We start from the raw sequence: 13937 nt of genomic DNA, 5'->3' as shown, positions 1-13937 counted from the left end.
GTTTGGCGAGCGCGGTCTCTGTGACTTATCGCCTCCCCAGTCCCCGCTACTCAGTTTTCTGGGTGTACAACTGGCGCACCTTCTCAGGGGGATATCGACCGGCCCGAGCCCAAGAAGTCTTGACTAGCAACAAGCCTGTCTGCAGTTTGTATCAGATGCCTTTCTGGGGCCGCGGTTGCCCGCTCCAGCTCTGGCTGCGCTCCCTGCCTGTCTCGGTGGGGGATGGGGGATGGGCCGACCGCAGCTGGCTCACTCTGCTCAGTCCTTTATTCTGTGAGCGGGGCTGGCTGAGTCTTAGGTTAGAGCTTTCCGCCTTTTCGTGGGGAAGCTGTCCCACAGTCTGCTTTGCTCTCCCCAGTTCTCTCAAAATGTTCTTGCGGCATTCAAGCCCAGTCCTCTCTCTAAGTTCAGCCGGCTCCTCCCTGCCCAGCCGCCGCTTGCTAATGGCATATGCAGGCGTCTGCGCTGCTTCTCTGCTGGGAGTTACCGTTTGGCGGGTAATCTGTGGGTTTTAAAAAAATCTTTAAAAAAAAAAAAGAGGGTTATGTGGCCCTCTGAGCTTCCAAGGCTCGCCACAGATTCTCCAGTAAGAGTGTTTCCTGGTGTTTGGAAACTTCTCTCTTTTTAAAGCCTCCCTTCCCGGAACGGAGCTCCATCCTTACTTCTTTTGTCTCGCTTTTTATCTTTTATGTTTTTTCCTACCTCCTTTCGAAGACAATGGGCTGCTTTTCTGGGTGCCTGACGTCCTCTGTCAGCATTCAGAAGTTGTTTTGTGGACTTTACTCCGCGTTCAAATGTTCTTTTGATGATTTTGTGGGGGAGAGAGTGGTCTCGCCGTCCTATTCCTCCGCCATCTTGTTCCTTCTCCCCTCCCCGGTGCTTTTAAAAGAAGAACCGTACTTTGCTCTTGAAGTTCATGAGGTTTTGTTTTTCCTGTTGTAGGCAAGGCAGGGAGACGACGTGAAGGAAGAACACAATAAGAGAATGGCTGATCTGGAGGATAAGGTGAGCCAGCCCCATGGCCCCTTTACAAAGAGGCACATATGGCGTGGCCTGTCCCGGCTTGATCTGTGTGTGGGGGAAAGCTCCAGGACAGGAGTTGGAAAACTGTTCCCAAGAGGGCCCCAGAGTAAATGTCTTTACTGGTTACGAATAATTGAGTAGCAGCATTTCATGCTAGTCAATAAGCATGACAGCATCCACAGGCAGTGTGTAAAGGAACAGACGTAGACGTGTGCCCATAACCCTTACAGAAAGCATTAGTGAGCCGGATCCCCCGATGGCCCCAGTGTTAGCAGCCGCCGTGCTCGAACTTTGTTCTCGGTCCACCCTCACCTCTTCGTTTCTTTCTTAGAAGTTTATTTCTGGGTCTTTGCTGGCAGTCCAGGGGTTGAGAGCCCCCGGGGAGCTGCCCTGCGGGGTGGGGCACACCGCCTGCTTGCAGAGAGCTGGAGACCAGGCAGGGAGGGGGACAGTAGAGGCCGCTCCCAGGGAACTTTAAGAGACTCGCAGCAGGCGCTGCAGGGAGCCCTGGAGGAGGAATCTGCTGGTTCCCGTTGTGTGATTTGAAGGCGCAGGAAGGGAGAGGATGTGCTGACCGGGCTGATGGGGGTGAACCCATAGGCAGCTGGTTCGCTGGAGCGGAGCAGGAATGATGGCAGGTGGTCCTGGAGCCAGCGAAGGGGGTGGCCCTGCCCTGGGGAGGGGTCGTGACGAAGACAGGGGACGAGGGCACTGGCCCCTGGGGACAGGGAGCCGGCAAGCCAGCATCTCGAGGCTGCCCCTCAGTTGCTTTGAGGTCATGTCTGGGAAAAGAAGGCAGGACCTGGGTGACAGTGGGGCAGGGGGGACATTTGCGGAGAGAAGGGTGTGAGGTGTGAGAGTGGGAGGGCAGCACGGGGCCCTGCAGGCACCCTCCCGTGCGTCTCTGATGACAGAGCCGCCCTTGCAGTGCGAGGGGCCGCCGCCCAGAACAGCCGAGGGCCTGTGCCCTGAGAGGAAAGCCGTGGTGGGGCTGGCCCTCCTGTCCCCTGGCTGCCCCTGCTCGCTCCTGTCTGTGGGTGTTCAGACCAGCCTGGAAAATGGAGGACTGGGAACCTGTGAGGGTGGCCCTCCTCAGTGAACCAGTACAAGTGATGACAACTGAGGTGGACCCAGCGGCTGCTGAGCTGAAGGACTGCTTTTTCTTATTTTCCTTCAGCCTGGCTGATGGGGGCATGGATGTATTTTTTTAATGTTTGATTTTTGTCTCTGACTCCATCAGCCCTCCCTTGTGAATAACCTCATACTATTGCCTTCTGTCCACGCTAAGAGCTGAGTGTCACCAGGCCATATGGGAACTGAATTCTCCTCCTGCCCGTTTCTTAGTACTGCTCGCTTAAGAGATGGCAGTGTCTCCTAAGCATGACCCATTTATCCTCAGTCAGGGCTTCCATGTAAAATTGTGTTCAGTTCCTGATAGACTTGAGCTTTCCTGAATGTCGCTAACGAGACGTGGTCCTCTCATGCCCAGGTGCAGACCCTGAAGGAACAGGGCTGGGATCGCGTGCAGCAAGCCAGCATGCTGGCCAACGTGGCCCAGGCGTTCGAGAGTGACGAGGGCGTGTCTGATGGCAAGGGCGACGGGGTTACCCTCTTCAGCTCGGCCACTCAGCTGTCGCCCAGCGGGCAGAACGATGCTGAGACTCCGACTGTGATGCTTCAGGGGCAGCTGGACGCCATCATCGAAGAGATCCGGTGGGTCAGCCTGATGCCAGCTCCCCGGAAACTCGGTTTCTCTGGGGAACTGTCTTCTCCTTAGAGAAGTCTGAGTGTTCCATAGTAAGAAAACTGACTTCAGGTCTGCCTCAAGAATTTTCAGTTCCAAGATTGCCCTTGATTCTAGAGCTCAGTCAGCCAGGGCGTTCTGTCCACAGTGTGGTGTCAGCACTCTGTGGGGGGCATTGTGGGGTGTCCCCCCCTCAGCTCTGAGCCCCAAGGTGGGTGAGGTGCTGAGGCGGTGTCCCCTGCCGCCCGTGCACCCTCCAGCACTGAGGGCGTGCCCTCCTGTGTCGCTCAGAGCCTCCCACGTTCTGGTGAAAAGCCGCCTGGATCAGAAAAGCTGGAGTTTTGTGGTTAGCAAATTCCCACTCAGATCTGCATTTTCCCTTTTAACTTAATACAGCGTGAAGGTTGGCATGTTGGAAGACAGTGGTCCAAGGACATGTGTTTGAGTTTTACTCATCTCATCAGTAGATTGGGCCTGGGTACAGCCGGGTGGCTGGGGGCCCTGAGGCCTGCCTGGTGCCACACCCCCACAGCGGTTCCCCTGTCCCTAGTCCACGTTCAGAGTGGCTGCAGGCCGGCGACCCTGCACAGGACCTGGCAGAGCTGCTGCTCAGATAGTTCTCGTCACGTCAGCTGAGGCGGAGGTGCCCGTCCCTGTCAGCTGAGCGTGGGGAGACTGGGGGAAAGGCAGGGGATGGACGGCACAACCAGCAAATGCAGGTTGTGCCACCTCACTTTTGAGGCCATAGACAGACTGCTTTGTAGGCCGTGTTTGAGCACAGACGAGCTCAGGAAGATTGTCTTTCCCCATCCCCCCAGGAAATATGGAATGGTTATATATTAATATTCTTATTTTTACAGCAAGTTGTCGTAAAAGTGATTTTTCCTTATACAACAAGTTGACTTGATGTAAATGGTAAATTCTGTCCATCAACTTATCAACAGTGAAAAACTTTCAAGATGTATAAGTAGAAGTGAAACTGGAGAGTTTAGTTCCTGTAAGAATCTTATGTTTTAATTTGAAAATCATTTTATTTGCATAATCGAGTATTTAAACTGCTGTATAACATCCTCCATGACACACGAGGGGAGAAGAGCAGTAACCATGAATTCTAGGTTAATACGGCACATTGACATGAATCCAGAAACTCACACAAAGCTGGGGGAGAACTTCATCAAGTGATGCGTTTGTCCATATACAACCTCAAAAAAAAAAAAAAAAAAGATCAACTCAGCACTTCATCTGGTCTGGGGACTTGTATTTAGAAACTCCAGCTTGTTCGTGAATCTCTGTTTTGACTGTACAGAGTTCCCGATTCCCAGTGGAAAAGACTTGAGGCACTGACGTGCATCTCTGCCCTGAGAGCAGGGAAAAGGTAGAGGTTGTCAACTTCAGGTATCTCCTCACAGGGAGAGAGTCGCCACCCAGGCCCCGTCAGAATGTTAGAGTAAATAAGTGCAATCAAACGTGAATGATCAGGGGCCACTTTGTAAGACTCAGTGCTAGTCAAAAGAGGAAAAGTTGAACCTTTTTGCTGAGATGTTAATTGAGCAACTGTTTCTGGAATTTGATAATCGTGACACAGAATGCCAGCCCAAATGTGTTGTCGAGACACACTCCCCTGCTGAAAAAGGCACGTGACGGGTTTTATTCTATTTTAGGTTGATCGAAGAGAAGAACACGGAGCAGTCGGCCGAGGAGACTGAGAGCAGTGTGGGCAGCGGGAGCTTAGGCAACCTCCGTCATTTTATTTATTTTTTATTTATTTATTTATTTTTTCAGCTTGTCAAATTTATATTTTATTAAAGGGATGTCTATGTGTCCTGTCAATGGGTTTATGTCTTCTTTCAGTGTATTTATTTATTTATTATTATTTTTTTTGGAGGCTAATTACTTTACAATACTATATTGGTTGGTTATGCCATACATGCTCCCTCAACCTGTATCCCGCCTCCTCGCTTGCCAGCTCCTGCTCGCACAGCAGTGGGCGCTCCAAGCCCCAAAGGAAGTGGCACAGCCCGCCGCAGGAAGTAGACAAGCTGGGCATCACGACTGGGATATGTGTCTGGCTCCTCCCTGCCGCGTCCCTCCCCCAGCACACTGGTTTTCTTTTGTTTGTTTGTTTTTTCTCTTTTTACCCAGAAGAAAATCAGGTACATTTGCTACGCTCAGAGGTCTAAGATTTTTTAAAACTGCCTAGTCTTTATGGCACAGTGACAAATTCAGTTCAGTTCAGTTCTGGACCACTGGCTTAGCACGTCATCGTGAACTCAGCCAGAGCCTGCCTCTGTAACATTGGGCCGGGCCTGTGCTGGGCACAGCAGCTGCAGGGAAGTTTCTGTTCTCAGGGAGCAGACAGCTTCATGAAAGTAACCATAGGCAGCTCTCATGGCGTGTGAAAACCGTGCCGCACATTTTCCACTGGGGATGCCTGACTGCAGGGCGCAGGGCATGCGGTGGGGACAAAACCCAAGAATCTCAACTGGTCTGCTTGCTGATGGGCCTGGCCGTGCGCTCAGGCCAGCTCTACGTGTGAAACCAGGTTAAAAGCCGGGGGCCCCAGGGAAGAAGTCGGGCTTCCTCACTCTTCCGAGTCTAAAAACAGGATGACTACCTAGGGCTTTTGGTGACAGAGTGTGTGGCTCTAAAGCACATGTCCCAGCTTGCTTTCATGTTTAGCCTGGGTTTTGTGAGTGCATTGCTGTTTACCCCATGAAATCACGTGTACAACACTCTGCTTTGTAACTGCACTTGCATTATCACTGTTTCCGTTACCACCCATTTCATGTTAGCTATATTGTTAGTCAGCATATAATTAAATTCACTGTGAATCATTTTAGTGGCATGTGAAGTGGTAACTAGTCCATGTTGTGGTCTTTTGACACGCTGTTTTTATAATTTGCATCATTGACTAAGTAGTTGAAATTTAAAATTCTTTGATGATTTCTCTGTGGTTTCATGCTTGATTTCTTTCCGAGTATTTGTAAAAGAACAGTTCTGTATATGTTTTCCTTGCTGTTGGACTTCTCTGACGGTGTGTCTGCTTTTGTCATTGGTTTTGATTTCCTGTCTCATCCTGCTGTCTGCTTAGTCGTTGTCAGTCAGGCAACGGTCAATCAGTCGTTGTCAATCAGCTGTCGTTTGCCCATCCGTCTCCCCTCCCCCATCCTCCCACTTGCTCTGGTCATAGCGGTGCTGTGGTCCACAGCGTGAGTCCCCTTAGTAGGGTTTGTGCTTTGTCTTCGTGTCTCATTAAATGGTGTGTTTGCCCCATAGCAGTAAGTTTGAATTAGCGTATCACTAAGCAGTTACAGGAGAAGGCAATGGCACCCCCACTCCAGGACTCTCGCCTGGAAAATCCCATAGACGGAGGAGCCTGGTAGGCTTCAGTCCATGGGGTCGCGAAGAGTCAGACACGACTGAGCGACTTCACTTTCCGTTTTCACTTCCATGCATTGGAGAAGGAAATGGCAACCCACTCCAGTGTTCTTGCCTGGAGAATCCCAGGGACGGGGGAGCCTGGTGGGCTGCCATCTATGGGGTCGCACAGAGGGGACACGACTGAAGCGACTTAGCAGCAGCAGCAGCAGCAGCATGCAGTTATAAGCATAATGTAGATGGATCCTAAACTACATAACGCGTGTAATTCATAAATGAGATGATCCTTACATAAAGAAATGACCCTCTTAAGTGTAGATTTAATGGACTTTTGACACAATATCCTTTCTGTGTAGGCGCTTGTATTTAAGACTCTCAATGTCATCAGCTTTTGCACAGTTAATGTCTCTCTTAGACTTTAAAAAAGTATCTTCTATGGTTAATGACTGCACCTGCTATTATGCTAGTTTTCATTCTTACATATTTTCACAGGGAACCTGCTTTAATGAATTTATTTTGAGAAGTTTTAAATCAAATTCTTTGTAAGGATTTTACATAAATATCCAATAAGTGGTCAGATTTCTTCAATGTTGAAATAGGTATTATGGTAACTTCCTCATCAGTTAAATTACTAATTTAATGTTTAACATTTTTTTATGAGAGAAACTAATTTATAGAGAAATTTGGCTGAGAATAGACAACTGTTAAGGCCCTTTATTGTACAGAATGCTGTGCTTTATTAAATCACGATATTGTAATGGAATTGTATCGTCTGAGTAGTAATTGATAGTGTTTCTCTAGTAAATCTTCAATAGCTTATTTAATTTCTGTGGTCAAAAATATGTTCTGTTTCCAGTTACATGTTCTCTAAATCTTCATCTCACTTATATGTTTGCAGTCTTTTTTGCTTTACTGTCTTTGCCTATACTGATTCTTGAATTTTTAGCTTCAGAGTCACAATAAATCTGGTGTCTTTTCATTTCTTTGCATGCATCTATCAACCTAGTGATTTAAGGAAGCATCGTTGAAAGGTAAACTACTTAGTACTTTAGCATGCCTTTGTTTCTCTGTGAAGTGTTAAACAGTCCTTATCGTTTAACATGAATGAACACTATGTGGTTATGTACTGGTGAATAATTGACGTTTTAATGGAAGTAACGAAGCTCACCTACCACTTAAAATATGCTGATGGTTCTGTTGGAAATAGGTCATTTGTTGGGACAATTGTAACAGTTTGCTTTCTCCCACTTGTTTGCCTTCTAATCATCTCATGCTTATTTATAATAGACATAGTATCATTGGTTATTTTTAAATTTTTCTTTACTTATTTTTTTGCCATGCTGCAGAGCTTATGGGATCTTACTTCCGCAACCAGGGATCAGACCAGTGTCCCGGCAGTGAAAGTGCCAAGTCCTAACCTCTGACCACCATGGAATTTACATTCGGTGTTTTCTTAAAAGTCACGACTGTTAGATTTTCTTAAAAGACATAGATGTTAGATTTGCGGGAAGCCAATTTACTGACGGTGGGTAGCAGTGTGCAGGAGACTCTGTGCACCGGGCACCGTGTCAAGTGCTTTCCAAGTCTGTCATCTCATCCCACAGACACCCAGGTGAGGTCTAGGCTGCTGTTATCCCCATTCAGCAGACATGGACACTGAGACTGAGAGAGCCCAGGCTCACACACAGCAGAGCGGTGCGGACTGGTCTGATCAGAGCCTGGACGTGTACCCGTGGTGCCGTCCAGCTCTCTTTCCTCCTGAGGCTCTCGTGTCCATCACGGCATCCCTGATGGAGGGAGCATCAGGAGGGAGCTCGGTGCCGCTCCCCTCGGGTCACTTGGATGAGCCCCTGTTGTTGGGATCCAGTGCCCCGAGGGTTGGCCTTCCTTGTCCCTCTCCCGCTCCCAGCCCGCTGACCGAGGACTCCTGGGGCCTTCCCGCAGGACTCGGGCAGCCGCACTCTGGTTCAGGCAGCTCAGTGCCCGGGAGCCCTCCTGTTGGGCACAGCAGGGCAGCGCCGTCACCCTGGGATTGGTGGCCGGGGTGTGCCGCTCTGTCAAACCTCAACATGGATCAGCCGTAGGCACCCATATGTCCCCTCCCTTTTGAACCTAACTCAAATCTCCCTCCCTATTCCACTGTTCTAGGTTGATACAAGATCATCTGTTAGTGAGACCTAGGGGTGCTTTATGGCAACCACAGTGAGCGAATTACACTCGAACTGTGTGTAAGCACTTCAGGGTGTAGCCCCCAGTCTGTGTGTTCCCTAGAAATCCAAGGCAGACCCGTGGTGTTCACATGGAGGGGTTAGGTACCTTTTCTGTGTTTCTCTGGTCGTGATGGGTTCCAGTAACCTGCATCATCACTACAAATGCTCTTGGGTGGTGGCACAAGCGGTGTGCTTTCCTCCTTCAAACAGAAAGGTCTGGACGGCTTTGCTGAGAGGTTTCTTACTCTTGAAACTGGTGCTTCTGAGCAGCGTCTGGCGATGAGCACAGTCCTTTCATCAGGGCAGTTCATGCCATGCAGGGTTCACGGTGCTGGCATTGCTCTGCCCTCCTGCCCGGCAGGGCCATCTGGTTGTTGGGTTCCAGGGAGGGCAGAGCCCGGCTGCAGGGAGGCTCTGGTCCGGGGTCTCTGCACTCAGTCGGGTGCTCTCGCTGCCCCACAGCCCTGCCTCTCTTGAACAAGACAGTCCTTTAAGATGGCATTAAGCTATAACAAGGGTTTATTTTGTACTTGGGGGAAAGCATAGCTAATAGATTTTCAAATAAGTTTCTGGTTATAATGTAAAGCCTGTGAGATTGCCTTTTACGACAGTCTTTTGTTACCCAATTTTACACTTACCTCATTCCCTCAGCCGCCAGCTATCCGGGAAGAGGTAGGAGGCATCGAAGGCAAAACCTCGACCCCTGCCTCGCCGCGGTCCCTTCGGCTGGACCGGCTGCACACGGGGTCGCTGCACACAGCCAGCCACGAGGCCATCAGGGACGCCTGCAAGTAAGGGGCTTGTGCGCCTCGGCATCAGTTTCAGGAGCCCTGCGCCTCTTGTCTTGAAAGAGTTGCAAGGATGATTTTACATGAATCCCACTGGGTTCGGTGCCTGGGTTTAGTGGTGGACTTCAGGTGCTGGGGGAGGAGAGCTCAGTGACCTCAGTGATTTTAGGAAACGTCCGTCTCGATGGATTGACTCCTGTGGGAGCTTTCCTCCTGCTCTTGCTAGAGGTCTGCCCGGCCCGGTGTGCGTTCCTGCTGGTGGCGGCCCCTTGCCTCTCGGGTTCACTCTTGAGGGTCCCTCCCTTTTCCTCAAGCGTCTCCTCTCAGGAGACTCTGTCCACTCCCGTGACTGACACTGTCCTCATTCAGACCACCACCTGCTGATCTCCTGTCCTGAGCCAGGCAGCACTCGATGGAGGGCACGTGTGGTCACCTGACCAGCAGCCCTGCACGGTGACCGTCGCTCTCCTGCCACTGCCAGGGGCAGTCACCGTGCGGGAGGCAGGGCTACTGCCCAGAGCCGGGGAGCTCGCCTTCTCTGGGAGTGTCGTCACCTGCCGAGCAGCGACCCTGAGGGAAGGTTGGAGCGCCCTCAGCACCAGCTGGCCTGGAGTCAAGTCCTCCTTGGGGGAGAGCTAGAGGCAGGGAATCGCAGCTTCCCGGGGTGGTTGTCTGTGGCCAGGAGCCTGCTTTGCTCGTGTGGAGTGTGCTTGGTGAAGGAGACTCCACGGTCTGCTGCGAGGTTGAGGCGCGGGTGTTGCTGGGTGCCCGGTTCTATCAGTAGGTCCTGTGGACGGGTGTGTGTTTGCACAAGGGTGCCAGATAACGGTCGTTTTCTCTCCCCGAAGCTCGACAGGCTCCCAGGACAGCCCCGGGAGCAACCCCAGCAGCAGCAGCCAGGACTCGCCGCACAAAGCAGCAAAAAACAAAAGCATCAGGTACTCCATCAGCCGCATATTTCAAAAGAAGTAAAAGGGCCGGCCTGGACACCCCGGCAAGGAGGCATTCGGACCAGGTGGGTGCTTCACCGTTCGGAGTTAGGGGGCCTGCAGGCATGTCCCTTCTGCGTCTCCCCCGTCATCCCCACGAGGCACCTGTCACTCACGCTGGGGGTCCTCCTGGGAGCAGGAGCGGAGGAGGCGTCTGTCTTCTCGGTGGGTCTGAGATGATCTGATGAGTTAATGAGTGGTTGGGTGGATGGATGGATGAATTCGTCAGTGGATGGGTGGATGGATTAATGAGTGGATGAACAGATGGCTGGCTGGATGGGTGGATGAAGGGAGCATGGAATGAATAAAGCAGATGTTTATACTCCAATGCTAGAAACATATTCTCCCAAATTGCTTGAGTAGGAGCTGGGCAATGGTTGTTTCCTCCAGAACAGTGACAGGTGTTTGGAAACGGCTAAGTGCTCATCAGTGAGGGGTGAGGTACAATCTGTGGACAGCCCACAAGGAACAGCCCCCTCCTTCCTGCCACCGTCCCCACCCCCAGGAGCCCGTCAGGGGCTCTGCCCACGGCCCCCGCCCCACCCCACAGCCGCGCAGGTCCTCCTGGGGGCTCCTCAGCACACAGTGTCATCACCAGGCCCCCACCTCACTCGGCGCCATCTCCTGGAGGACAGGGTGTGTTCCTGCCTCTCCAGCCAGATATTTGCTGAGTGTCTTGTTTGTGCTGGGTGTGGGATGTACAGGGGTAAGTAACGCAGATGTGGTCTGGAGCACAGTTTAGGGACAAGAGGGGAAAAGGAGCAGGTTATTACATCTCTCCCTGTTATTCAGAAATACAGCACTGCGAGGGATGCTGCATTGACTGTGTACCAAATGCTGCACGTGCCCCTCACCAAGCAGGGGCTGCCACCTCCCGATTTACAGAGGAGACATGGCCCCGCGGTTAGGGAGTGGTGAGGCAGGTTCACACCCACGCAGTGGGACCGGGCACTTTGCCGAACCCCAGCCACCTCTCCGGTGGATGCAACAGAAATGAGATGGTTCTATGGCATCACTGATTCAATGGACGAGAGTTTTAGCAAACTCCAGGAAATAGTGAAAAGGACAGGAAAGCCTGGAGTGCTGCCGTCCATGGAGCGGCAAAGAGTCGGGCACAACTGAGCGACTGAACTGAAACCTGAGTGTGTGCTGAACTGCTTCAGTCGTGTCCGACACTCTGCAAGCCCAGGAACTGTAGCCCAGTAGCTCCTCTGTCCAGGGGATTCTCCAGGCAAGAATACTGGAGTGGGTTGTCATGCCCCCCTCCAGGGCATCTTCTTGACCCAGGGATCGAACCCACGTCTCTTGTTATCTCTTGCATTGGCAGGCAGGATCTTTACCACGAGTGCCACCTGGAAAGCCCCAGTGAATGCTGACAACTAGGAAATGCAGAAAATAAGGGCTGCTCCTAAGTTAAACCAAAAGAGCAGCAAGCACAGGTTGTAAAGTGGGAAACGCAGGATGAGCGACAGCAGTGCTGATGGAAACAAGCTAGGATGCGCTCACCCACATAAAGAAAATACCCATGCCATTCGGAAGAGGAGCCCGTCAGCCCTCGAGGGACAGTAGAACCGGAACGGAAACCGAGGCCATGGTCAGCAGTGCCCACCCACAGGGCCCGAGTGGAGTAGTGTCACTCACCGGGCTTCCTGCGTCTCCAGAGCTGCTGGCGGTAACATCTCTGAGTGCTAGACTGGGCAGCGTCCCCGAGTGAGCTAAGACATCACTGCTCTCCTTCCAGTGCTGCTGCGGGGCCCTCTGTGGGCGGCCACGCTAATCCCCTGCCCTGCCACCCTCTGGGGCCCGGCTGTCCCCTGGGATCTTTTCAGCCCTTGATCTTGGGTGTTCCCAGCCCTCTGCCACGCAGGACTGGGACGCAACTCAGGACTTGGGCTTGAGACATCAAGGAGACCGTGAATCTGGACGGACCCCGCCCTGGGGCCTGTGAGAGAGCAGGAAAGCAAAGCCCCCACGGGGAGGAAGCAGAGCTGGGGAACGTGCCCTCAGCCACCACTGCCTTCTGCGCAAGTGCCTCTTCTTTGCCTCTCCTTGACCTGAAAGGAACCCCAGCTGCTGCTGCTCCGCAGGTGATTCCTAAAAATGCACCTCCTGCAAGAGCTGTTGTCCTGCTGCACTGGGGCTGCCTGAGTGTGCTAAGGAGTGTCAGAAAACTGGGGATGCCACACCTCATACTGGAGGTGGAGGGCCTGATACTGGGAAGGGTCTAATGCCTGGGGAGGGTCTGAGAGTGAGGGGGGCCAGATGCTGGACTAGGGTCTCATGCTGGGGGAGGGCATGATGCTGGACTAGGGCCTGATGCTGGGGAACGGCCTGATGCTGGACTAGGGTCTGATGCTGGGAGAGGACCTGATACTGGATTAGGGTCTGACCCTGGGGGAGGGTCTGATGCTTGGGAAAGGTCTGATCCCGGGGGAGGGCTTAATGGTGGGGGGGAGAGCCTGATAGTGGACTAGGGCCTGATGCGGGGGGAACCTCTGATACTGGCCTAGGGTCTGATGCTGAAGTAGGGCCTGATGCTGGGGGAGGGTCTGATGCTGGGTCGTGTCTGAAGCGGGACTAGGCCCTGATGTTGAGAGAGGGTCTGATGCTGGAGTGGGCCTGATGCTAGGGGCAAACGTCTGATGCTGGGGGGACCCTCTGATGCTGGATTAGGGTCTGATGCGTGGGGAGGGCCTGATGCTGGGGGAAGGCCTGATGCTGGACTAGGGCCTGATGCTGGGGGAAGATCTGATGCTGGACTAGGGCCTGACACTGGGGGTGGGCCTGATGCTAGGGGGCAGGTCTGATGATGGGGTGCAGCCTGCTCCCAGATGTTCACAGAGTTGAGTATAAACCTCTGTGAGAAATCTTTTTCTCATACATTCCTAGCCGCCCTTCTATGTTCTCTTTTTCCGAAGCATAGTTGCTGTGCACTATCGGTTTAATTTCTGCCGTACATCAGCATGAGTTAGCCATAGGTGTACGTGTGTCCCCTCCCTCTTGAATCACCCCCCACCTCCCCTTGCTGCATTCTTGTTTCTATGGATACATGAATAGTAAAGACTGTTGACTAAGATAACATAAAAAGCTCCCACACACAAGCGTGCACAGGCACACTCCCTAGTGCATCATTCGGGTCCGCGTCAGGGTTGCCCTCGGCCAACCCCCTGGGACCCACAGTGCGCCTTGACACCTGCACTTTGTTCCCACCCTTGGCCCGCTGCCCACGCCTCAGCAGCAGCGGGGCCCTGTCCCCGCAGATGCTGAAGTGATGGAACCCCTTGGCTCCGGAGCCAAGGGCACGAACACCCCGTCGGTCGTCCTTTGCGGACACCTATGTCTTCGCCTTCTGGCCTTTCCACTGTATCCATCGGCTTCTCCTAACAGAATGTCCGTGTGATGACACGGGCTCCCATTACCAGCTCTGGTCTGTTCTCAGGGAGAGGACAGCTTACCCTCAGCACTCTTGATTGGCAGTGGGAAATTTTGCTTCAATACTTTATTGAAAGAAAACAATAAATAATACTGCAATAAAAAAAGTTCAGAAGTAGACTGTGCGTACTTTGTCACATATTCAGGAAGTTCACAAAAGAGTAATAGGAAAACAACGGTAAGAATGAATTGTACAAGTAAATTAAAGGCGGAACCTACATGTAAAGAGACATGTTGTCTCTGTCTACCGAGATCCAGCTGCATAATAAATATCGCACCATGATCTGAACGCATCTCTTGCTGGCTTTTTTAATGTGCCACTGAAAAAGTAAAAGTTACATTTGTACTTATACAATCCAGAATGGCTATGTCA

General features: G+C 52.0%; 1 protein-coding gene across 9 annotated transcripts in view; it reads left to right on the top strand.

Moving 5' to 3' along the window:
* LOC129540269 (liprin-alpha-1-like) overlaps positions 1–12389 on the top strand; it is a 149021-nt gene extending 136632 nt beyond the window's left edge. For 8 of the 9 annotated variants that reach the window (XM_088837800.1, XM_088837799.1, XM_088837796.1 and 5 more), the window contains 3 exons: positions 943–1005; positions 2513–2736; positions 4429–4595. In XM_088837800.1, the coding sequence (XP_088693926.1) occupies positions 943–1005; positions 2513–2736; positions 4429–4573 (432 nt within the window). In that variant the 3' untranslated portion in view covers positions 4574–4595. Of the gene's footprint in view, positions 1–942; positions 1006–2512; positions 2737–4428; positions 4596–9006; positions 9147–9991; positions 10159–11459 lie in introns of those variants that run through there. The other variant, XM_088837803.1, reaches the window with a different exon arrangement.
* Positions 12390–13937: the final 1548 nt, after the last annotated feature.

Source organism: Moschus berezovskii, chromosome 7 (genome assembly GCF_049115385.1).
Source record: "Moschus berezovskii isolate FMDL1 chromosome 7, NW_MosBer_1.0, whole genome shotgun sequence".
In the NCBI taxonomy this organism is placed as follows: domain Eukaryota; kingdom Metazoa; phylum Chordata; class Mammalia; order Artiodactyla; family Moschidae; genus Moschus; species Moschus berezovskii.
Note: the sequence above shows the minus strand (reverse complement) of the source record. Positions and strands in the feature narration are given on the sequence as shown.